The following is a 27,173-nucleotide window of genomic DNA, read 5'->3' as shown; positions in this document are numbered from 1 at the left end:
GAGAGAGAGAGAGAGAGAGAGAGAGAGAGGGAGAGCGTTTGAGTGTGAGAAAGTCCCTGTGTTTGATTCCAAAATCTGTTTCTCTATATTATATATTCCTGTATTTAATTTTAGCTACATGAGCAGCATAGGTGGCACTGCTTGTCCGTCCATCTGTCAGTCTAACACCTCAGTATAGGATTAGAGGGGAGAAAACAGCGACTGCATGATTGGCATTAAATCTGTTCCACAAATTCATCGTCCACACAACAACACACCGTAAATACTTCTCCAAACTCTCATGTAGCACTACACTTAAAAGTGTTTTTTCCCAAAAACTCATCACCAAATTCATATCAGCCAAGGTTTACCTGAGATTAAAGCCACCATAGCATGCTAACAACATGCTAATATAATAAATACAATTTATAACAAAACGTATGTATTAACATTAGCATATGTTAGCATAAGGGCGGCTGTGGCTGAGGGGTAGAGCGGTCGTCCTCCAACCTGAAGGTCGGCAGTTCAATCCCCAGTCTTCCCCATCTGCATGCCGAAGTGTCCTTGGGCAAGATGCTGAACCCTGAATTGCCCCTCATAGAACAACAAAGTGCTGCTAATAGATGCACTGTATGAATGTGTGTGTGAATGGGTGAATGTAAAACTGTACTGTAAAGCGCTTTGAGTGGTCATCAAGACTAGAAAAGCGCTATATAAATACAAAACCATTTACCATTACCATATGCGCACATATTAACATTGATTTGCAAGGTAAATACCATACATGAACATGATATATTTTTTAAAATGATGCAATCCTGTCATCTAACTAATTCCAGAAATCTCTGTCAGTATATGTCTCGCATTTTTCAAAAAAACGATTCATCTTATCAGCTTGGCGTGTGTATTGTAAATGGCCCAAGGAAGTAGTGTGTTGCGATTAGGACACATGATGCAGTCAATATTAATAACACTTATATGAATTATAATACCCCTTCTGTGACATTTATATGAAAGAGAAAGAATCTATGGACTTGTGTGCGCTGACTACAGCAATATTATTTGTCCTGGAAAATTGCTTCTTTATTTCTATTCCAAACAATTTTACTTCACTATTAAAACATTTCTTCTCTATCGCTGACCCTTTCAATTCGACAGCAGCCGTCTGAAAAATGTTGTGTAATTAATGTTAATGAGAGGATTGCAGCTTGAAAAATAATAAAACAGCGACTAAAAAAAAGTATAGAGTAAATATTCATTTTCTAATATGTTGTCTCCATGAATACTGATGACAAGGTAGGGCTGATTTTATGAAAAAGTATCACAAACACGTTATCTTATTTGCTGAAATTCTCTTGCTGGAAATAGATGGTTCAGTTTTTGTTGTTAAATTGATTTGCAGAAAGGTAATAAGCCATGTTTTCACTTGTTATTGTGGGTTATTGAGTTAATATTGTACAGACTTGATGGGCAGATTCATTTATTGCATCTACATCAACACTATAAAAAGTGCAGAAAGTGAAGAAAACTTTGGTTGGTTTTCAGACACGTCTGCATTATTTAACACCACTTCAGATCTATGCTGATGCGTAAAAGAGAGCCGAGTGCAAATGGTTATTTCTTCTCTATTGGCAGAAGTTCCAGTTGGATTCTTCTGGCAGCTTATATATATATTATATATAGTACTTTGTTTTGAGAAGAATTGATAATGCAGTAAATTCTCTAAAGATTTGTCTTGCTCCATTGTGTCGGATTTACAGTACTGGATGTGTGGAAAGTAACAATGATCTTTACATGGTGAGAAAAGAGTGTGATTCCTTTTAAAAGATAAGCTGATAAGCCATGTGCCAACTATCTGTTTAGTGATGTCTCGTGTAACTCATCCTCTGTATTGGGTCAGTGTCCAGTCCCTTTGTCTTCCAGTTGCTATGCAGATTGTTCTGTTACATAGCAATGGCCCTTTTTTATCAGCCTTATACAAGTTGGAAACTACTAATCACAATAAGTCTAATATGACTTGAACATGCAGTATTTAGGCTCAGCTTGTTCAGTACAACAAAAATCTGACAAGGTAAAAATTAGCCTGACAAATCATGTCTGTGATGCCACTGTTACTTTTTCAGTCCTTGGCAATCACCTGAGAACAGCAAAGTTGTGTCGCTTTTTCCATCCACCCAACAGTTTATTTTATTTGTATAAAATGAATACAGCCTCTGGGGTTGTTAGTGTAGCTGTAAACTTCTTCTGCTTTTTAAATTTGTTAAATCATCACAAATGTCATGCTTTGGCACCATGGGGATAAAATGAATCTGAGCGATAAATAGGACCCAGAGAGGATGTGTGAACATGTGTGAGACAGAGATAATTAGCATGAGAGCCTGCAAATGATAGGAAAAAGACGAGAGGAAAGTCGACAGAAACGATGAGCGTGTGTATGCGAGAGCCTGATGGATGTGTGTGTGTGTGTGTGTGTATTTTGCTTGTGGATCTTTGTGTGTCAGGTAGAGAGTGTGTCCCTGAGTGTGTGAAAAGATTTTTACAACCCGTTAGGCAGCTCTTCTCGCCGCTCTGTGTGTTCGAATGTAGGGCTCGTGCTGTTTGGCAAGCCGCTTTTCCCGGACTCAAAGGCTCATGCACTTTTCTACTGTTCTGGCCGAAGAGTGGCCTCATTGGAAAAGATTGAAAACCTCTTCATTGGCTCACACAGTGTTGCACAACTTGCACTGTTAATCCAATCAAGCAGTGGAAAAGAAGTTCATATGTACCTCAGTCTGCCTCCCTTTCAATTACAATCACTTCAGTGGGTGCTACTTGTTGGAATGTCATGGAGGCTCCATAGTACAGCCTCATAGTAATCAGCTGGAGGTGGACCCCCCACCAACACACACACACACAAACTTTTGTGCAGCTATCTTTATCAGGACCTTGCATTGGTTTTCATTCATTGTAGACAACCAAACCAAAACCTTATCCCCAACCTTAGCCACAACCAATTTATGCCTAACCTCAACCTTACAACCTGCATGTCTTACCTCAAACCCATGCCCAAACCTTAACCAGGACCTCAGAAATGACATTTAATCTCATTAGGACCAGGGTTTGGTCCCCATGAGGTCGTCTGGTCCTGACAAGGTCACTGTTTTAGCAGGAAAAGGTCTTAAGAGGTAACATGATTACTGAACACACAAACATACACTATTTTCTTAGGCAAGAGGAGGGGTACAGCTAAAGGAGGGATTGGGGGGATCAAAACTGTGAGTTGATGACAGTGAACCGAACTTCCAGCCTAACAATGACAAAGTAAAATCTACAAGGCAGTTAAAAGCTTCTGGTATAGTTTCTGCTGTTATTGTTGATGCTCTCTCTAGATGCACTAAAACCCAGATGGATGCAACAAACCCACCCGCAGGGTGAAAGGTGGGGTGTTTGGGTCGGGCTGAAATTCTGGGACATTGACAGTCATACATAAACGCAAAATGGACATGGACAAAAGACTATTCAAAAAAACACATCTCAAACCCCTAATGGACTAGTCATAATGGAACCTGAATAAATTGATCCAAATGTACCTGAGGGCAGAAAAAATTGTTAACACTCTCCATTTGCTGATGTGCTGCCTCTAATTTATTTGAAGCATGTGTGGAGAGCTGTGGCTCTGCAGCTTCATCCAGCCCCGAACCCGCCGAGAAAAACCTCTGATTAAAGGATAACTGGCTCCTAATCATTACAATCAAAACATCCATTTCCAGGTTCACTTCAGGAAGACTCTTCTTCAGAGTTCTCATTCAGGACACGATCCTTTTTTCTGAGGTGACAATTTAAAGAACTTGAAGATCTATCCTGTCAAAAAAGCTACCGCTTCTCTCTCACTCGCTTTATTTTCACCGGCGGATTTCTGCTTTTCTCCATCGTGTGGGGGTAACGCCCCTTTGTTATTGGTTGAGGGAGAAAATAGCAGTGCTTGTTTTGATGCAGCTAAAGTCCAGTCTAAACTAAAATGCAGCAGAAACATTGTCAGCTAGAAATGAGATCTTGCACACAACAAGTAAGTAATTGGAAACATTCTATGACCATTACATTAACACTGTATTTCATAATGAGGAACCCTCCATCCTCACTGTGGAGTCGGTGTCTCTGTATGCTCACATCCTGCTCAGCAGCTCCATCTCATCCGCTGTTGTGACACCTTTCACTGACCTATGGGATGTCCCCGTCACTAATACGGCACCTAACTCGGTCCAGTGGGCGGCTGGGATTCGTTACAATAATTAACTGGGAGAAAATGACCCTTCCTGATTAGAGTCGTGTACAGGGAAGGAGGTGAAGCCGTGGAGTGAAAACAGACAGATGGTTTATAACCGTCAATTGAAATGCAGGGAGACTACCTGAAGGAACAGCTTGAGGTATGAGGCCATTCTTTTCTTTTGCTCCTTTTCAGCTGGTTTGATTTAGTTTTGTAAAGAAAGAAATAAAAAAAAAACTAGCCAGGCTATTCATTTCAGACACGGGATAATGTATTATTTATTGTGCTGCCAGCACTAATACTGCTTTGTGCATCTTAAGGACATTGGAGGAAGCAACAGAGGGAGAGACAGGAATCAAACAGAGAACGATGAGTCAGACAGCATCAGTATGTCTGCCTGTATTTGACTTTGCACACTGTGTATGGGACCAACAGAAACCAGAGCAACTCGCACAAATCCCACATTCAAGACAACGATCAGATTCAAATGAAATAAGAAAAACAATACTACCTTTCTCTTGTTGTTCGGGCTCACATAAAGGTAACTGAGTATTGTCTTTGCTCCGACTTTGTCATTCAGCTTCTGGTACGTTGCTCCATAGTCGGTTGACCTGGAATGAAATCAGAAAGGTCTGATGAATGCTTGGTGAATTACTTGTTGCAATTAAAAGTCCTCCCTCGAGAATTCAGGGTGCAAAGGGGAAAGAGCACCGACGTACAGTAATTATGTATTTTTGTGCTCAATGGAGTGACATGAAGTCCAGCGGGTGCACAGGAGCCACATCATCATAGCCACTATGCTGCTTCCGCTGCTTCATGCACTGTTTAATATACACAACACATTGGCTGTGGAGAAAGTTCATCTGTAGCTTCTGTCTAAATACAGCACACATCAATACTTGGATGCAAGTGTCCAGATATACAAAGCCTCACCGGCGACAGCCAGTGGCCGGAAGCTTCATGTTGTCAGGTTGTCTGTCCGTCCCATACTCGTGAACACGATACCTCAAGAATGCCTTGAGGGAATTCCCTTAAATTTGGTACAAATATTCACTCAGACTCAAGAATGAACTGATTCGATTTTGGTGGTCAAAGGTCACGGTCACAAAGCAATTCTTTTTCCTTGTGAGGGTGATATCCCTGTAACACCATCAAGGAATCCTTTACACATTTGGCACACACATTCACTTGGAGTCAAGAATTCATTGATTTGATTTTGAAACCAAAGGTCAAAGGTCAAGGTCATGTTGGCCTCCCAAAGTATGTTTTCCATGAACGTGATATCTTAAGATCAGCTTGAGGGAATGTCTTCAACTTGGGTATAAACATTCATCGATGAACTGATTAGATTTTGGTGCTCAAAGGTAAAAAGGTCAAGGTCACATGACCTTGTGTTGTTTAAACATGATATATCAGGAATGCCCAAAAGGAATTTCATTACATGAGGAAAAAACATTCACTTGATCAGAATGTGGTTGTCAAAGGTCAAAGGTCACTCTGACATCTCAAACACATGTTTGCCTTGTGACTTTAATATCTCAGGACCATCTCAAGGGATTTCATTCGAATTTGGCTCACATTGGATAACTGATTAGATTTAGGTGGTTAAAGGTCAAGATCACAGTGACCCTAACCTAACCCTAAGCCTCTGGGAAATCAATGATGCACACAGAAACTGCACTGGTTGGCAGAGGTATACAACCCCAGTGTGATCATTCTAGTTTCTCCTGAAATGTGTATTAGGCTCTCACCATCATCATCAGTGTGACATTTTATCAGAATAAAATCATAGTTTTATAGGATTTTTTAGGGATATGGACCATCTTGTGAAGTCAAACTTTAGTATAGGTCTCACAAATAATGTTATACTTAATATTTTGGCACATCAGCACCACATTAGGCTATAAGGTAATATAAAAAACAGTCTTCTCTGGAGAGAGAATCACACAGACTTGGAGAAATTGCCTTATTTGTGGAGGAGGAAATATTTGGTAGTGGGCAACTGTATATATTCAGTAAGATCTGCATGATATTCAAAGCAGTTCGATACATTCACAATGGATCCAGAAGGTGTGAAATTCCGGCAAGCACAGTTTCTCCTTGTAGATATTATCTTTAAAAAAGAGTTTATTTTTTCCTTTATTCTCTTAGAATTAAAGTGAAAGGGTTCTATTGACAGAAATTTAATATAAAATAATCCTAGTGAGGTTTTCACGAGTGTGTTCCATCTAAATTATACAAATTGTTTTTATTTATTTATTTACTCTAGAATGGGCCCTTTATATTGAAATACTTTATATTTACGTCGGCGGGGTCCTCTCTATGGAGGCCGCCATGTTTCTTGCAGTAGCCCAGACTGGACAAACTAAACACCCTTTGAGTTTTTATGAAAACTGAAGGTTACCACAGGTTCTCTTTCATGTTTGGAAGGGGAGGTGAGGTGAGGGTATTCAGCTGCCACATGCAACTTCACCACATTATGTCACTAAATTCTACACACTGCAACTTTAAGTCTTTATTCTTGTCAAATTATGACTTTTTCGTAATGTTACATATTTGTCTCGTAATTTAATAGCTTCAACTTCAACATGGACCTAATACTCATGGTATAACTGATTCAAACACATCACAAAACAAAAGGCATTCGAAATAAACTCCCTATTTGCCACATAGAGTTGACAAATAGACTTCACAGGGAGTATTGGTGGTATTCATGCAGAGATGTGAACAACCTGAATAACGTGATGAAGAGGGACCCAAGGTTCGAAATGTTTTAACCCCTTTGGAGAAACATTGAAGGAAGCACTGAGGCAACAAGTGGAACATGGACCTGTGAAAGGGGTGAAAGAAAATACTAACACAATATACTCAAGGATGATGCTGAAGTGTGGACTGCTCTCATTGAACCGTCCTTTAAAAGATGACTGAAAGAATGAATGGGTTTAATGTTTGAGGCTCCTCGTGGCTAAACGTGTATTTCATCTACCTGCCGTATCATTTCATATTGCAATAAAAATGTGTTTAATAAAACATATGATTATGCAAAACTGTGCATGTAGCGTTGCTGAAGAGGCTGGAAAATTGAAGAGTAATGTGTTTAGGATTAATCTGATGGAGACAGTGTGTTCTTACAGGAGCTGCACACCTTTGTTCCAAAGCACTGTGAAATTATGAATTGATTAACAGTCAAACAGTCTTTAATTTAATCAATGGGTTAATCATTATAGAACACTTTAATCTTGCCAAAAAATAATCACATTTCTCTATGTCTCTGCCCCATGTCACTTCTTTCTCAAACGCTGCATCTTTTATTGGCTATTAACATGACCATTTGCTATAATTACATTTCCACGTCCACTTCAGAGCGCCCTCTGGTTGTCTGACAAGGCCGGCAAGGAGACATGCTTCATATTTCCCGTATATAAACTTAAGTTACATAAAGTAGAATGACAGAGCAACATTAAACCGCTAAATTTAAAGCCATCTTAGAATGACTGCTGAAATATTCAAATGTTGGTTAAAGTGCTAATGCAATATTTGTGTTCTGCTGAAATTTAGCATTTTAGACTGTCGCCAAAAGATTGAACAACTTATCTGTGCTGTCAGGTGTAATTTACTTTGAACGGCCTGAGGCTCAATCAAGGAGCTATTATAATTTCACATGAAGACAGAGGAGAAAGCCATCTTAAAAATGCAGGAAAGACACTGCCGAATGTCTCGAGTGACTTCAAATGAAGCCATCACTCAAATCAACCTTTGTTTTTTGTTTTTGTTTTTTATATCCATGTGGCTGTTAAGTCCAGAATGACGTCGACGAGTGGAAAGTTTTCTAAGAGCTCAATGTTTCGATTCCACTAACAGGAATAAAGATAAACAAATATTAATGGAATAAAAGTGATAGTTCACACAAAAATTAGAATACACCTATCTACTCACCACTATGCCGATGGAGGGGGGGGTGAAGTGTTTTGTGGACTCAAACACTTCACCCAGCCCTCCATCGGCATAGTGGTGAGTAGATGAAGAGTGAATTTTAATTTTTCATTGAAATATCCCTTTAATTTCTCATGCATTAACTCTTCAAGATCTATTACACTTCTGTCCGTCCTGGGAGAGGGAGCCCTCACATGTGGCTCTCTCTGAGGATTCTATTCTTTGTTTTCCCTGTTAAAGGTTTTTTTTTTGGTAGTTTTTCCGTAGTCTTGTTGAAGATTAAGGACAGATGCTCCTTGTTAAGCACTATGAGATAAATTGTGATTTGTGAATATGGGCTATAAAAATTTAATTTGATTGATTGATGATTGATTCATGACAGTTTGATTTCAATGGGGAGCAAAAGCATTTCCCCTGGGCAAACCTTCCCTGGATGAGTCCAGCATCATTCATCAGAAACCATCATCACACAGGACCATTGGACAATGACATCACGCTATTGATTGGCCCCCTTCACAGAATCATTTGATTAAAAGGCCAAAGACTTATTTTTCGTGCAACAAGCGACTTTCAGCATGAACCGTTGAAATGGCCCAACCCCAGCAGATCCCAGCGAGGCGAACGTTACATAAATCAAAAATGATGGTTTCTCAAGGACTAAGAATGTGAATGAAGAATAGTGCGTGTTGAAAGGCTATTCAGTGATTATGTGTGGGTGTAAAACGCAGCTTGGACCACACTGCTGTGATTTCATCCGTTTTGCGGATGTTCTCTCCACATGGGGCTGTAGGTGAGCCAATACTTCACATTGTCCACATGTTGGATGTAAGAAAAGTATGAGTGAAACATTGTACGAGCACACAAGAATCATATCACTCACATTACATTGGTATGGCTCACAGAGGAAAATAGATTGTGCATTTGCTCAGAGGACAACTGAGCTGAAACACACTTTTTCACTCACATACAGTGCCTTGCATAAGTATTCACCCCCCTTGGACTTTTTCCCATTATGTACTGTTACTAACTGGAATTCAAATAGACTTAAATAAACTTTTTCCCGTTTGATCAACAAAACATGCATAGTACTTTGGAGGTGCAAAATAAATTTTATTGTGACACAAACAATAATGAGAACAAAAAAGTTGACATCTGTTGGGTGCATAAGTATTCACCCCCTGTGTCAATACTTGGTAGAACCCCTTTCGCTGCAATTACAGCTGCAAGTCTTTTGGGTATGTCTCTACCAGCTTTGCACATCTAGAGATGGAAAGGTTTGTCCATTCTTCTTGGCAAAAAAGATGAAGCTCAGTCAGATTGGATGGAGACCGTCTGTGAACCGCAATCTTCAAGTCTTGCCATAGATTCTCTATTGGATTGAGGTCTGGGCTTTGACTGGGCCATTTTAAGACATTAACATTCTTTAATCCAAACCATTCCTTTGTAGCTCTGGCTGTATGTTTAGGGTCATTGTCCTGCTGGAAGATGAACCTCCGCCCCAGTCTCAAGTCTTTTGCAGACTGCATCAGATTTTCTTCAAGGATTTCCCTGTATTTGGCTCCATCCATCTTTCCCTCTATTCTGACCAGTTTCCCTGTACCTGCTGAAGAGAAGCATCCCCACAGCATGATGCTACCACCACCATATTTCACTGTTGGGATGGTGTGCTCAGGGTGATGGGCAGTGTTGGGTTTTCGCCACACATAGCGTTTTGCATTGAGGCCAAAAAGTTCAATTTTGGTCTCATCTGACCAGAGCACCTTCTTCCACATGTTTGCTGTGTCTCCCACATGGCTTCTGGCAAACTCCAAACGGGATTTTTTATGGATCCCTTTCAACAATGGCTTTCTTCTTGCCACTCTTCCATAAAGGCCAGATTTGTGGAGTAGACGACTAATAGTTGTCCTGTGGACAGATTCTCCCACCTCAGCTGTGGATCTCTGCAACTCCTCCAGAGTAACCATGGGCCTCCTGGTTGCTTCTCTGATTAATTTTCTCCTTGTCCGACTCTTCAGTTTGGGTGGACGGCCTCCTCTTGGTAGGTTTGCGGTTGTGCCATATTCTTTCCATTTTCTTATGATGGATTTTATGGTGCTCAGAGAGATGTTCAAAGCTCTGGATATTTTTTTATAACCTAACCCTGCTTCATATTTCTCCACAACTTTATCCCTGACCTGTTTGGTGAGCTCCTTGGTCTTCATGATGCTGTTTGTTCAGTAATGATCTCCAACAAACTCTGAGTCCGTCACAGAACAGGTGTATTTATACTGAGATTGAATTGCAGACAGGTGGACCCTATTTACTAATTATGTGACTTGCAAATGTGACTTGTGAATGCAATTGGTCGCACCAGATCTTTGTTAGGGGTTTCACAGTAAAGGGGGTGAATACATATGCACTCAACACTTTTCAGATTTTTATTTGTAAATAATTGTGAAATCCATGTAATATTTCCCCCCACTTCCAAATGATGCACTATTTTGTGTTGGTCCATTACATAAACTCACGATGAAATAAATTTTAATCTGTGGTTATACCATGACAAAATGTAGAAAAGTCCAAAGGGGGTGAATACTTATGCAAGGCACTGTACACCCACACACACATCCAGCCTAGAGCCTAAAACTTATTTTTTGCAATCCCGTTTTTCGCTTTTTCTGAAATGGATTAGCAGAATGTAGACGCTCAATTGTTAGATATAATTTCAATTATAATTTCTAGGGTCTACTATATATTGATAGGAGTAGCTACTATGACGCCATTACATTATCACTGGGGAGTTTGAGTAACCACGGTTCGGAGGATGGGAGCTGCATGCATGTTGCGATAGTTAACACGCACATGGATCCAGCAGCACTGCTGGACACACTGGACAGACGGCAGCAGAGTGTTCCACTTCCACAATGAAATTATAGAACCATCAGCGTGCTCCAATAGTATATCTTCTGAGTAGCAGGCTAAATCACACTATTCCCCCCTTCCCTTCCACATCCACAAACTCATTCAATCCTGTTCCTGCCTGTCAGTGTTGGGAGCAAACTTCCACTGCTTCCATTCTACAAGAGTTTGTTTTAAAAAAAATATGTTGAGAGATTGTAAGAAAAGACAATCCCAAGATGTTGTGTAAAGGCTGTTAGAGGCTGCGTATGCTGATATTCACAAATATTATTTTCAGACTGACAATAAAAGTTTTAATACTTTGTTCCTTACAGATGTATTTTCTGTCGATAAGGGAAACCCTTTCTTCACTTACAGTTTCCAGTGATAGACTTATTAGGCAATGAGGCAACAATTTGGGAGAATTGAAGGTGGGTAACATAATGTAGCATTACAATATATTCAATTCAACTCAATTTAATTTGTATAGTGCTATATAACAACATATATTATCTCAAGGCACTTTACATAATAAGGTTGAGACCTTTAAAAGTTATCAAGAAAGCTCCATCAACGAGCAGCACTGATGACTTTGGAGAGAAAAATCTAAAAACTTAAAGCTAAACAGGAGGAAACTTTTGAATTTCTGAAAATGGAGGGAGGCGTTCATATGGACTCCTCTCGTAAACACAGTACAAAGAATCGGTTTCAAAGTCATATGTAAAAAAAAAATTTGATTTATAACATACTAATATCAGCCATTTGTTGGGGCATTTTGGTCTGAACTGTCTCGTTGCATAAAGCGTCTGGACACATTTTGGTTTAGTTGTTTCCTGATCTGTTGCATTATGGTAAATGGTTTTGTATTTATATAGCGCTTTTCTAGTCTTGATGACCACTCAAAGCTCTTTACAGTACAGTTTTACATTCACCCATTCACACACACATTCATACAGTGCATCTATTAGCAGCACTTTGTTGTTCTATGAGGGGTTCAGCATCTTGCCCAAGGACACTTCGGCATTGCAGATGGGGAAGACTGGGGATCGAACTGCCGATCAGGTTGGAGGACGACCGCTCTACCCCTCAGCCACAGCCACATTAGCTTATGATCGGTATTAAACAAAATAAATCAAAATTATAGACTCAGGTCTGGAGTCAGGTTCATGTCTCAGACTTGGTGTCAGTAAGTGCTGATTCTTTAAATGGATAGTTCACAGAAAAATGAAAATTCACTCATTATCTACTCACCACGTCTCAGGGGTAAACAGTGTTGCAGCCAAATCCAATACAATGGAAGTAAATGGAGCCCCTTCTTAAGACGTAAAAAAACAACTGAAAAAAAACATAGCATGCCTCCATACTGCTCGTGTGGTGACAAGTGTCTGTTAGCTCCAACATTCATAATCGACTCGAAACTGTGTCATTGTTTTAAGCCTAAATTATCTCTGATAGCCTCCTCTGAGCCGCGGCCACGTTCGTGCGCACACACCAGAAAACCGCACACACTCTCGCCCAAGGGCACATGCGGGGTGCGCATTCGAATCGCTACATCCGCTAGCATCGCTTCTTCCAGTAGGGGAATTTTAGGCTTAAAAAATTGTGTAATAACGCTGTTTCGAGTCCAATATGAATGTCGGGGCTTGCGGACACTTGGATGACACCAAACGAGCAGTATGGAGGCATGTCATGTTTTTTGTTCTGTTGTTTTATTACGTCTGAAGAAGGGGTCATTTTGGCTGCAACACTGTTTACCCCTGAGACTCCTAAAGTGTTTTGTTCAATCACTTCACCCACCCCTCCACCAGCATAGTGGTGAGTAGATAATGAGTCAATTTAAATGTTTTGGTGAACTATCCCTTGAGACTTGGATACAGGCAAAGTTCAAGAACACAAACCCTATGAGCCTGTGTATGAAACACAGAGTGAAAAGTGACGCTCTAAAGCAACTGAAAGCTTACATGAATCTGTCAACCTTGCGGAGCATGTGCTGACTGACTCAGGAGAGGCAAAGGAATGTATAACAGTTGTTACCCTGTGCTGATATTCTGAGCCACAGCAGGCAGCGATGCCCAGTTTACCCTCAAACCCTCCCTGAGGTGTGCTGGCTCTCCGGCTATCTTAAATGCAGTCATCTGTTGCTTTGATGCTCCGTCCGTCTTCCTGGCTGTATATTGCCCACTAATGTCCTGCACTCTCATTATCCCCTCTGCTCTCGCACAATGCTTCTGATCTGTTCACTCATCTGTCTTTCTGTCAGTCTGCCTGGGAACCCACATGCACCTCACATCACCACATAATCACCCATCCAGCTCTGTTTTCTCAACGCATCAGGATTTATAATACACGAGTGAAATGTCAGTTGTAGTTGCACCATTAGAAGGGTAATGTGGCACCATCATCAGAGACACAGAGCATTAGGCTCACTCGATCCTCTCTGAGGTAAATGCAGTCAGTACATTGCCACAGCTGTGGGTGAGAGCTCGAGCCTTGAGGCAGCCTCGGTGTACAGCCGTGTGTTGTTTGCCTTGCTGCCTTCTTGCTCCTTAAGGGACTGAGGCAAAAAAAGCACAGGAAACACTTTCCTCAATGCAAGACAATGTCCGAGTTAGCTTTCAGGACAATGATAAGAAAATCCACTTCCGGAAATCTTTGTTTCAAGACAAATTGAATTAGGATTATGTCAGTGTATAGGTTGATTGGTGATGGTGAAGCTTTAGCAAACCACTTGGTGACAGGATATCAATAATAATTATTATAAAAGGTTTTGCAAATAGCTCTGTTTTACTACATAGTTAGACCTAAATATGCAGCTGATAAATTGGTTAGGAAACGCAGCTGGTAGCAACAAGTCAAATACACTTTTACATTTCTACTTCACTTCCTGATTTGAAACGTAATGTGTTCATACCACTACATAACTCGAATTACCGAACCGTGGTTGTCTGCCTCTGCCAACCAGTGCAGTTTCTGTGTAAATATTTCTCCATAATTTATTTCATATAAGGTTCATATAAAGGTCACTGTAACCTTTACCTGTATCGTGACCTTGACCCTTGACCCCCATGCAACAAAATCTAATTAGTTCATCTTTGAGTTCAAGTGAAAGTTTTTACCAAATTTGAAGACATTCCCTCAAGCTGATAATGATACCTCCTCCTTGGTTGCTTCACTTCCAGTTGTGAATTGACCTGCGTCCTTTCTGTCACAGACACTTCAGTCTAATTGAACAGCAGGGCACACACATAAATTACTTTTTTACTTTTTTCATCCTTCCTTACAACTTCGGAAATTAAGCTGTCAAGCAGGTAGAAAATGAGCAGAGGTGCAAATGGTTCTACAGGTTAAAATAAAACATTTTGAAAATTAAACTGACAAATACAAAGCTCAGTAGAGAGTTATGGCTCTATCTATATAGAGACATAATTTGGAATAATATGGTTGGTGATAGAAAGACTCACAACATGTATTAAGACAAAGTAAACTGCATGACACAGGAAATTGACACTGCACTGAAGTGGGTATTTGAGTGTTATATAAATATACATGCCAACTGGTATTAATGATTTGAACTTTATATTACCCCTCATCCCTCTTTAAATTCTAAACTCTCTGCAAAGTGACACATTGACACTCAGTTTATCATATGCAGCCCAAGTATTACTCCATTTCAACACTTTATCAAAGCTTCATGACGCTTGTACCAAGAGAAACATTCAAACCCAAGATGATGAAAATCTTATCGGCTTCAACATTACATCAACTGGAAGTCATCTTGATGTATTGTGCATTATTTTATACAAGTCTCCCTCATAATTCTACTTGACACATCTGGTATCTTTGCAAACTTTGAAATTGTCGCTAGAATGAAAAGAAAAAAAAGGTTTTAAATCAAATTGGCAAAACAGAAGAGCCTTGAACAAACATTTAGCCTCTAGTGGAAGTTGAAAGCTGAATATTGAATTTATTTCGCATTTCGGTTTTGCAGTTCACATTCTAACTTTATTGTTAATCAGGTTTTTTTTTTTCATGCCCACATATTTCCATTTGAAACATCAGAGCTGCAACTCTGATGAGTTCAAAAAAGATGTAATGGTATTGAATGGGTTGGAAAAACTGATTCATTTAGTGGTGACATCTGATTGTGCTAAATGATATAAAGGTGAAATTAGAAAATAGCTCTTTTTCTCACTTTGACAATAAACTATTCCCCCCTATTCTTTTTTTCTTTCTATGCAGTTCATCTTTTTTTTATCCTTGTTCCTCCCTTTGAGCTCTTTTCCTCAACAGAGCTGTTCATGCCTGTGGTGCTACATCTCATTGGCAGCAATAATAATGAAAAATATATTTCATAATGATAATTACTTTCGCAGATATTTTCTCTGGTTAAGATTTTCCTTCATTTTTTTTCTGAGACATTAAGGCAGCCACATTCGTCCCTAGCAGGCATCCGCCAAAATTACATCAGAATGGAGTCCGACACTCCGAGCACGGCCACGCTCTGTTCAAGGCTGGTCAAGGTAATTTGCTGGATAACACTGCCAGCTCCAGTGGTGTTGATTAGTTACTTTCATGTGAGGGATGTCGGTGCCCACAGACATTAAAACCAAACGAGGGCAGTTCAGTCGTGTCATTTGAGAGATCTTTCTTTGACTGCAGCCTCTTTTTCAAGCCTCGAACGTTTCATTAAGTCATATTATGAGATCCTTGTGCGTGTGGGTATTCTTCATACCTAAGAGCAGAGCTGGGAGCAGTTCAAACCACAGGATTAAAACCACCAGAATATATAGAACTAAGTCCAGCAATCTCGTCTGACCAATTTATTGTGGCATGCTCATCGCTGCTCAAGGCTTTTCTAGAAATGTCATGAGCTCGTGTTGTGTGATAAGCTTACCTCCATAATGAACTCTCAGTCACACTGTTGAGGTTGAAGTCAAATAGTTTGGTCAGCATCAGAATCACCTGCAGAACGAAAACAAGCATTGCAATCAATACAGAGGCCTATTGATCATATGTCTGGTGAGAAGGTTAAACAGTATCATTGCTAAATTGACTGAATGGTCATGAGGCAAATGTTTGTTTGTGGTCGTCATAGAAAAAACACGATTTTGGTTTGTTTCTTGAAATCCTACATTGTGAGTGTCTGACAAAACGGTTGATGACTTTTGTAATGATGTGTCAGCATGAAACTAGAAGTCTTCATGGGTCCACGTGCTCCAGGTCTAATTTAATGGATCTGTGTTTAGCATCACATACTTTAACACAAATTCCAGAAAAATTGTGTCCATTTCTATCCAATGCTTGAATGCCAATAAGACCTGAGTTTATGGGGATAAACATTTGGAGGCACTCACTCTACAGGCAGGTGCTATGAAACAATTGCTTAGGGGGATTCATTAAAGGAGCTACAGTCAAATGATAAACTGTGGATGATTATCTAGAGAACAGAGGAGCACTTTACTAAATGTTATCTTTGTGGATCATTTTTCACTTCAGTTAAGCATGACATCTTTGTTTTTTTTAATTAAAAAAAAAAAAAAGAAGATTTTGTGTTTATCCATGTCGGTAAAAAAATGTGTTTCCTATTTGAAAATGCACAAACCATGTGTCCAAAGTTGAGTGGACTTGGTATCAGCTTTGATTCCATGGTGTGCTAGCAGAATAAAAATATATTTTCCATGTGCCATTGTTTTAGTTCTTTTTCTAATTATCCCTTGGTAGAATAGAATAGAATGTAATGCCTTTATTTGTATTGTACATTGCAAAATAAAATCTGCTATGCATCTCCTAAACTTTATGAAAGGGATAGTTCACTGAAAAATGATCTAATCTATCTAATCTAATCACCACTATGTGGATGGAGGGATGGGTGACGTGTTTGAGTCAACAACACACTTTTGGAGTCTCAGGGGTAAATACTTCAATTCCAATACAATATAAGTACTGGTGATAATTTTTTCAAACACAAACACAAAATGCCTCCATACTGCTCCTGTGGTGTCACCAAGTGTCAAAGGTTGAGCAGATAATGAGTGAACTTTAATTTTTCTGTGAACTATCCCTTTAAAACGTTAAACGTTGGTAAGCCTAGAATCCATGATGGCCTGTTGTTTGAAGGTGTATTGAGCAGTTAGCTTAGCCTAGCTTAGCTCATGAGACGTTAATACCGTTACACAGGGTAATACGCCTTGTCCATTGCTGAGGATCAAATATATTTCTTATACAAAACCATCTATGTCTATATAAAATGGAAGTTATACAAATTCCTAAAAGACTAAAAAGAAGCAGAACAAGACAAACGTATAGTCTTCAGACCCAACTGATACTGACTCAACTGGCATCACTTGAGGGAACTTATCTGACTCCACACAGCTCCCTCTGGTGGTGCAAAAGGCTTTATACAAAAAATGAAATGGATCCAAGCAAATGTGATTTGGGATGAGCAGTTAGCAACTCCCCTCACGTAAAACACTTTACATAGTTTGTGTGTTGTGGTTGCAGAGTTACAATTTAGCAATCATACCATTTTGTTTTCCATCAAGGTACCTTGATTGGTTTTTAATTTTGTGACAACGATCACTGAATAAGAGTTGTTATTGTATTAAAATGGAGATGCATCTCTGCCAGAATGAAACTCAGTTCATTCCAACACCAGAGATCTATACACCCACACCACACTTTGAACCTCTGAAGGCTCTAACAAGGTTTCTTCTTCTACGCGTATGAGCATACACTGCATTGCTTAATGCGATCCCCTCTAATTATTCCAGACTCATTACTTAATCATATCAGATTCATTCTAAACACAGCACTGTAAATATTCCCCATTCCGTTAACACCCTCAAGGTGCACGGGAGGAGGGAAAGTGGGTCAGCCGAAGTCTTTGGGGAAAAACAGAGGCAGAAACATCACATTTTGCTCCGAGCATAAAAGAAGTAAAGCAGCACGGAAACTCACAATCTATTTACTTTGTGACTGGAGGTGTATTTGAAATGGATAAAACTCTGAATATTTTCTTGCCTCTTCTGCTTCTTCAGAGAGAATGCTGCAGTTTCATTTTAATATAGTCTCAACTGTTATAGTCTCACACTTGTGTGGTGGCCTTACTTCTCTTGCTCACGAGTTGTGTTTCATTTTGATAATGCCGAGTGAAGATCCGCAGGGATATTTTGTGTTGCTTTGACAGTTACAGTATCTGATGACCCCTTTGCAACCCTGCAGCACAGTGGTCAGGTGATATGGTGTGGGTGTGAAGAGGAGATGCTGCCAATGTAGAAATGTCTATTCACATAATGTATTTCCTGTGATGTGCTGGCGCATTCCTTATCTCTAACTTTGCTATCGGGAAAACGGCTATATGTACAAGCAAGGCAATGCACACAGATATGTCCCAGTGCATGGAGTAAAATAAACAACCTCAGTCTAAACAATGTCAAGTCAAGCCAATATCCAACTGTTCCCCGATGACCCTGCTGCCACTGACACACCCAAAGTTATTGATGCAGCGGCCGAGCCACTGTACGACCTGTGTGACTTTGTGAAATGGTTCAACCAGCATGGGGTTCCTGTGAGTACCAGAAGAACAGATGCACCTTGGGTTGTGGAATCAAATTGTGAGGTCGGGGCTCCTCTGATCAGACTCATTAAGTATGCGCTAACATCTGCAGGCCCCAGAACACTGGGAACGTGTGGTGCACTCGGCCGAGCTGTGGCTGGCAGGGTTTGGGGGTGTTGTTGATGATGTGTTGCAGGAAAATAACCAGCAGCACAACAACTGGTAAAAAGGCATTGATTCAGGAAGTATCTGAGCGTTTTGAGCGTGGGGAGAGTTAGCCTGGGGAATGAATAACCTTAAATGTCCGGGCTAGACCTTTGCATGCTAATGACAGACCAAGTCCATTTAGCTGCCCAGCTGGAGGCTGAATTCACTCTCGCACCACACAGCTTCTCTCTTTCTCCGTATTTCCTCACTTTCTTTTTATCCCTCTGCTCATTTCCCTTCCCCGTCACATCTCAACACCATTTCCCTGCTATGAGTCGACATGTGTGCACCTGAGTATAAGCGACAGAGGGGTGAAAGTGAGGATAATGGCGCCGTTATGATTTTACCTACAAATCCCTCTGTGGTTTGTGTTTATTTCCTTAATCACAACTATTTTTTAATGTGTTTGTCAACTACTTTTTTTTCATGACTAAGCTGAGAGCTATATCATTGATTAAAAGCTTATAAAACATTTTTAAAAAATGTGTTTACTAAAAAGGAAGAGACAGTTAAACGATACATTTTTCAAACAATGACATCTTCTAAATATCTTTTTTATGTCTTGTCTTCAAATGCATGCGTTGTAAATTTCTCTATCTGCTTTATCTCTCTGGTGATTGTACAGCAAAGCAGCACAACCCTGAACACACCACCAACAGTGCTGGACTGACTCTATGCACTTAAACACTATTGCTGTAAGAGACCAGATAACATGCAGGATGGCAACAAAACAGGTTTAAACCCACTTCAAATATTACACAAGTGTGTCGCTTTTGACAGGAGAGAAACTCTGCAGCTACAAAACCACAAACCTGAAGAGACATCTTATAATGCACCACAACACCATTATCTATCAGCACCTCAACAGGACATGTGTTGTTTGCAGATGGAGATTCAGTCCCACTGAAAGTCACCAGCCCAGTGAGTGACGTTGGCCAACATTTTGATCAAGACAGCTTTGTTTGCTTTGGTGCATTAAACATGTTCGTGTTAAACACACACACACACACAACTTATCTACTACGACCATTTCATGCTTATCCACGTAAAATACGACCACGATGAGTAAATGTCATCTATTTGCAACATCCATGGATTATTCAGTAAAATGCAGAGCATATAATTAAGATTAATAATTATTTAAATGGTCGTTTACAATCTATACACTTACTGTGTAACACAACATACAAGGCCTACAGTGACAGACGCCCTTCTCCACAGTCCTGGCAGAGCTGAACACTGAACACCATTAGAATAGGATTTATTACAGGACTGCTGTTCACAATTCTTTTCAATAGTGAAGGGTTTCTGTTTTCTAGTCACTTTCTGACTAGAAAACGGGAGCAGTTATGCTTTCACAACTCTTAAAAGCCCCTCGTGCTTGTGTATACTGTATGTTAGTGTGTATACATGTGTGGGTGCACACACTGTGAGAGTTGGTGCTTTGGCTCCAGATTCTGGATAAAGTCCTTTAAAAGGCTGAGGTATAATCCGGGTGACTTGGCTTCATTAGTTGAAGGGCAGTGTGCGCTCAGGCCCTTCTGTCTGCCACATATGGAGCCTATGTGGGCAGTCATCAGCGAGTGGCACTGTCAGATGGGCTCCCACTGGAAAGTGCATATGCTCCATCACTGACCATGCCAATTAGACCTGCGGGCTTCTCCTACTGTAAATACTGTGGTGAGGCCAGGTTCCTCTCCACCAGGCCCAGCAAAGACGACCTCTGGACAGACACGCACTCATTTGTAACAGTTGGGAGATGTGCAGGGGAGCGTGAATGAGACAGGATGTAGCTGGTGGATTTGTGTTACACTTTGTGAAGAGAGATGCAGTGATTCACATTATACAAGACCAGTGAAAAGGTCCATAATAGATTATACTGTACAGTGCAGGACAACACCCATTAAAATAGTGAGTCAAAATGTTAATTGTGTTTGTAATGCAGGGTGCATTAACTAAAAAAGATAGAATCTCAGATTTTCAGCATATGCATCAGACTGTGAGCGGAGGCCTGCAGACAGAGAGTGTGTGAGCTGATGAAACAGCAGCTGCCACAGTATCAGGAGACAGAGTCCGACAGTACAACCAGGAACAGCAGCTTCAGGATCACCAGTCATCTCTGCTGCCCACTCAAGTCAAGGTAACGAGACAAACAAACAGGAGGAACATTGTTGTCCTGGGAGCAAGTAGCTTCATAATTACCGCACTGTGGTTGTATGCCTCCGCCAACAACATAGCTACATCATTCTTTTATGACTCATATAAGGTCACTGTGACCTTCACCTTTGACCACTGAAATGTAATCTCTTCTTCTTTGAGTCCAAGTGACAACTATCGAAAGTTGAAGAAATTCCCTAAGATATCACATTCAAGAGGCCAAAACGTGTAGACCCCCAAAACCATCAGTAAGTCAGCGAGTCCAAGTGAACATGTGTGTCAAATGTGAAAGAATTCCCTTGAGGTGTTCCAGATATATTACATTCACAAGGACAAACGTGTGTTTTTAGAGGTCACAGCGACCTTGACCTTTGACCTCCGTATCAGACCTTTGACCTCCATGCACAATAATCTAATCAGTTCATCTTTAAGTCCAACTGAAGGTTTGGACCAATTTTAAAGTAGTTCCCTCAAGGTGTTCTTGAGATATTGCGTTCACGAGGAACATAACCAGGAAGTTAATGTGTTTATGATAATGCTTATACTAATATTGGGCGAGTAATGATGTATGTATTGATATGATATATTCAAACACACACACAAATAATGTTTTAAAATGGTATAAATACTAATTAACAGTCTTTTTTTTCAACTTTTTTTGAGCATTTTTCTTTATATGTTGTTCTATATTAGTTAAGCATTAGAATGTTGAGCAGTTCAGTAAAAAAAAATGAACATTACAACAACCATCATGAAGCTACATCTTGCAAAGTTTCACAACATGAAATGATTTTAATAAAAGTTTCTTTTTCAGCTGCCAAATGCTTTTTTCCACCTGTTTCTCTGGTAAAAATTAAGAGAGTAGAGAAAAGAATTCAGCTCAGGTAAAAATTGATTACCAGAATCTTTTTTTTTTACTTCCTTCTCAGACTTTCCCACGTGTTATGTCTAGTTACAAGGATAAAAAGAAGTCTGTCTTTTGTTTGGCAATGTTTATCCATGGTGACATTTACTCTTTGCGTGCTCTCCTCAGGACTTCTGTCCTCGTTTTCTCTTTCCTTCTCCATCTGAAATAACACCACCACAATCACACTCATTGTTACAAGAGGAAAACCTACAGTTTTACTCACTTGAGTCAGTTTCACAGCAGAACAGCTCAAAGAAAAAAACATGGATTTGTCTCAAGAGGTTGTTGTAGGAGGTTTCTAAATGTATGAAGCAAACAGTCAGTGTTATTAGTCATGCAAAGGGAAGCCTCAGCTCCGGGTGAGGATCAAGAACAAGTGGGTCTGTGCAAAGCTTTAGGTTTTTTTTGAATATCCCTGCATTATTTTTCTTCAATCAAAAGTATGCCTTTGCTGCCAGCAAATACTGTTATCTCCTGTACTGTTTGGTAATTGTCCTTGGAAGGAGGAGAGAAAATATCATCATGGATCAAACTTCCCAAACGTGCATAGACAAACAACAATTACCATTCCCCGGGGCGAGAGAAGGCAGAATAAACAAATGAGAAATGCAGATTATTACCAAACATTTTGAAGCTCCCAAAACAGGGAAACAAGTGCTGGGTTCATGTTCTGCAGGGCATCATGAACTATTTGTTTTTCTCACATCTCATTTTTGTAATCACGTGAGACCAGAATTCTCTCGGGGACAGATCCTTTTTTGCTGTGTTTCATTACTGGAGGGAAAAAAGAGACCGCGATCTGAGCACAGACGATGATGCATATTCAGAGTAAGAAAAAAAAAAGGAGCTGCTGGCCCAAGATGTATTTAATGAAACTGTTTTGCAGTTCCCTGTTAATCAATGAATTCATTCTGTAATGAAAAGTCAGAGGGGGGAGAAACAGTGCAATACACACACATGTAAGGATGTAAACAAGTTTTACCTGCCAACATTTCCAAACACCTCACACTGTCAGTGAGCTCATGGAGGATCACTGAGCCAGCGACGCTCCTCTCTGTGGATTAGCCTGTCACATCTTCCTTTGGAAGATTCACCACTTGTGCCTATCACTAATACAAAAGTGAAACATAGCTGGGATGCAGGCTTTACAGCTACTTGTCACATAGCTAGAAATAATATATCTTCATCTGGATCAGAATAAATCAAGGTCTGTCAGGTGCATGGCCCCGGGAGGTTATATATGTCCTCGCATAGCAATCTGGGCGGCTTATTAGTCAGCAGATAATCAGTCTTCTGTGGCCTCATTTGCCTTGATTTCTTCATTAGAATATGCAGGATTTGTATTTTGAATGCACCGGCAACGTAGAGTGTGTCAATGATTAAAATCTAATTTCTCCCATTTGTTTTTTTTCAAGCGATAATGCAAAGTGTATTTTTAGATATATGATGTTTGCGTCAATGCTCTGGAGCTTGTGTGACTACCTGTTTCACTTCGCTTGTTTGCTCCGTGCAGACCTGTCACCTCTGTTGTGTTGTGTTCATTTGATGATGATGCAGTCTTAGGATTCAAAGGGAGCATCCTCCTTGATCCGAAGTCTTTTGCTGTTCTTAACTGGTTGTTAACCCACTTTAATCCTCACAGATTTCCCTCTACAGTGTCTTGGATGGATTTTATGTATGAAAATTATTGCAATTAAGCAGCCGATCTTTCAAGTGTGGAGCTACTAATGCATTTCAAGACATGAAAGGCTCAAGGAAGAAGTTAAGAGGATACTTCCTGGTAATGAGCATTAAAAGTAGGCAGAGACATTATTAAATGTACTTGGTATCAGAGGGTTTTTGGGGGTCTGACATGTTGTGTATCGTTCTTGTGTTCCGCTATGAATTATGAACTTGAGAAAAATATGTGTGGGGGTGTACCTGCATATGTTTAAATATGTATGTGTATGTGTAATTACATGTGAAATGTGTTTCTGTGTATAAGGGGCATACGTCTATTCTCACACATACACTAAAACATAAATGGATTCACCTATATTTTCACTTCCACGTAGATCTGTCAATGCGTGTGTTGTGTGTGTGAGTGTGTTGCTATATATGTACACACACATATGTGGGCACTCAAATACACATATGATTATGTGTGTGTGTCTGTGTGTGTGTGTGTGTCAGTGTGTGAAAGACCCTGGTGCTGCAGTTGGCACGCCTGCATCAAAGCAAGTTTCTGGGTTCTAGGGGATGTGTTTTCCCTTTGCCCGTTTCTGTTTTCTCCAAATACTGCAGATATATATTACAGTTGCTTGTTTTCCTCCTTCCGTTCTCTGTGTTAAGTGACAAAAACATGCATCTGCTTGCCTATAGCTAATAAGAAGAAATGATGTGTCTATATTTTCTACTATCCTCCCATACACTCACCTGGATTTCTGTTTCTGCTGTGAACAGATAAACGTATAAAAGTTGCTTCTCTTGTGTTGCTTTTACGACAGAGGAGCTGCTCAGGGTGTGTTTGCTCCCCTCAGTGGTTGCTTCATGTGTCATTTGTATTTGGCCCCTTTTTATTGTTAGGCTCCCTTAATGTCTGTTCTGCGTGGCACTGTGGTCCATGAGGAACATTTCATTTCCCTTTATTCGTGTAATGCATGTGTGTGGAAAAGAAAACAGGATGAACTTTCTAATTTTTCTATAATATATGCTCTATACTGTTAAGTCCGTATACCTAAAAGTGACTGTACATTTTAATTAGAATGGAGATATATGTATATGAGAGTGAACATATATGGATATGAAATATAAATAAATGTAGGAAATGTGATTAACAAGGCCTGTCATGTTGTGTTTTGGCCATGTTCTACATGTAAAGTGTAGCTTGTTAAAAACTTTCTAAAGTAGTGAGATACCTGAGAAGAATGTATATTTAGGTAATAAATCATTGTTTTGAACTTTGTCATAAGGGGGAGATAACATTTGGCACAATTATTGAAAAGAAAATTCACGGACACGCGTCCTGCTGATAACAGACAGAACATCACTCCAAGTGCATAATGCAGTCGCTCTGCTGAATGAAAAGCTGAGCTACAACCTTGCTTAACTTTAAAACTCACCGAGGAATAGTAAATAATGTTTGAGAGAAATATCAGATTTTATTCGGATTTTCTGAACAAGCAAACTGAATATATGAATTTGAATCAGATGTATCAGTGTTGATGATACCCTGGTTTCTTATCCATGTGCAGTAACAAATAATAACCAGGATAGATGTGCCATCAACTTTTCTGAAGGTTGTGAGACCTGCCGAAGGCTCTGCCGCACCCTGCAGACAGATGCATTTGTCCCCCAACCTGTGTGATGAAGTAGAATCAGGGGGTTTAATGAAATTAAAGAGACAGTGCATGCTGTGGGGAGGCAGCTGGGACCCGGAAAATAATTTCAAAAAAACATGCAGATCTCTGTCATGAAGTCTCCACGTGTAAATGCATTATGAAGTGAACAAGAGGAATCTTGCTGCCAATGCAGATTAATTATTCAAATTGCCATTGCCAGGAGTACCACTGGTTGTATAATTGTTTAATAGGCCTGTGAAGGAATTTACAATAACGTCATCCCCAGGCAATATGCTGTGGTAGCAGTGGGAATAAAGAATTTGTCAACTTTCTCAAAAAAGAATTACCCTGATTGATTTAGCCTCATTTCAACCAGTTCAGAAGCTCAGGGATCGGGTATTTGTTGCCTAAAGTGTTGCAAGATTAAAAGAAGTCCCCTAAGGACCTATCCTGGAGAGCAAACCCATGGTGGTAACTAACAAGCTCTTATGTTTCCTCCTATCTCTCCCTTTGTTCCTATTATTCTGGATTAAAGATTCCCCATCCTCATCATTTGCATTTGATTAAAGGTGATTAGACGAGATGGAAAAAAAAGAAGCAGTTCTTTGGAACGGTTCACCTCACCTCGGCTACCATTTAATCAACACAGACAACAGTGGAGAGCTGACACTGACCTGTTATCTGCCTTTTTCTTTTCTCTATCATCAAACACTGTGCACAACACACATGTAATTCAGTTGTGTAGAAAATCTGCATTAAGAGAGACTAAGTGAAAATATCGAGTTTGATAGATGATAAGACAAAAGACAAACAGCGTTTTCAGGGGGGAGACATGTCTGAAGGCGTTACACAGGAATTTAAATTGTAATCACGCTGGTCATGACCTTGTCTCAACGCCATAGTAATGAGATAATCAAGGACCGTCCCCCTGGGATCCTGGAAGCAGCCTTTTTTCCCCCAGTTGTTCATACACAGATGTATGACTGCCCACAGCTGTTCGGAGCATGATGGGATGATTTACTGTATGCTGCTCACAAAGTAATCTACAGATCACCTAATGTGTCTGCTGCAGCTGTTGGTTTCAAGAGATTGGTCAGTTAACTGTTGTCTCTGAGCAGCTTCACACTGCTAGAGCAGCCTCTGTCCTCTGACCTCATCCTTCTAGACCTTTCTGCTGGGTTTGACACGGTGAACCACCAGATCCTTATTTCCTCCCTTCAGGACCTGGGTGTCTCAGGCTCTGCTCTTTCCCTGCTCTCGTCCTACCTCAAAGACTGTACCTATCGGGTAACTTGTCCTCTCACTACTGGGGTCCCTCAAGGTTCTGTCCTGGGTCCTCTCCTTTTCTCTCTATACATCAACTCTCGGCTCTGTCATTCACTCACATGGCTTTTCCTACCACAGCTACGCAGATGACACCCAACTAATCCTCTCTTTTCCCCAATGACTGACATCTCTCAGTGGATGTCTGCACACCACCTGAAAATCCACCTTGACAAGACCGAACTACTTTTCCTTCCAGGGAAAGACTCTCCCACCCAGATCTGACTATTACCTTTGACAACTCTGTGGTAGACCCCACCCAGACTGCTAGAAACCTGGGTGTGACACTCAACAGTCAACTCTCCCTTACCGCCAACAGTGCTGCAACAACCAGATCGTGTAGATACAGGCTGCACAACATCAGGAGAATACGTCCTCTTCTCACTCAGAAGGCAGCACAGGCTCTGGTCCAGGTTCTGGTCCAGGCTCTGGTCCTCTCACGCCTAGACTACTGCAACTCCCTCCTGGCTGGTCTACCTGCTAGTGCCATCCAACCTCTGCAGCTCATCCAGAATGCAGCAGCTCGACTGATCTTCAACCTACCTAAATTCACTCACACTATACCACTCCTCCGCTCCCTTCACTGGTTACCAGTGGATGCCCACATTCCCTTCAAGACACTAGTACTTGCGTACTGTGCTGTGAACGGATCGGGTCCAGCTTTCATCCAGG

The 27,173-nt window shown here is 40.4% G+C and overlaps 1 protein-coding gene across 7 annotated transcripts in view; it reads right to left on the bottom strand.

Annotated features, from left to right (window-relative positions):
- Nucleotides 1-27,173, bottom strand: part of LOC118121666 (VPS10 domain-containing receptor SorCS1) — a 152,513-nt gene that overhangs the window by 67,543 nt on the left and 57,797 nt on the right. For all 7 annotated transcript variants that reach the window (XR_007034868.1, XR_007034867.1, XR_007034866.1 and 4 more), the window contains exons 2-3: nt 15,927-15,994; nt 4,734-4,833 (exon numbers count right to left, since the gene is read on the bottom strand). Coding sequence is in view for 4 of the 7 variants with exons in the window: in XM_047343562.1 (XP_047199518.1) it covers nt 4,734-4,833; nt 15,927-15,994 (168 nt within the window). In the remaining 3 variants the exon portion in view is untranslated. The remainder of the gene's footprint in view (nt 1-4,733; nt 4,834-15,926; nt 15,995-27,173) is intronic.

The sequence above is a fragment of the Hippoglossus stenolepis genome, chromosome 2 (assembly GCF_022539355.2).
Source record: "Hippoglossus stenolepis isolate QCI-W04-F060 chromosome 2, HSTE1.2, whole genome shotgun sequence".
Classification (NCBI taxonomy): domain Eukaryota; kingdom Metazoa; phylum Chordata; class Actinopteri; order Pleuronectiformes; family Pleuronectidae; genus Hippoglossus; species Hippoglossus stenolepis.
The sequence above is the reverse complement of the archived record's forward strand: the minus strand, read 5'-3'. Positions and strand labels throughout refer to the sequence as shown.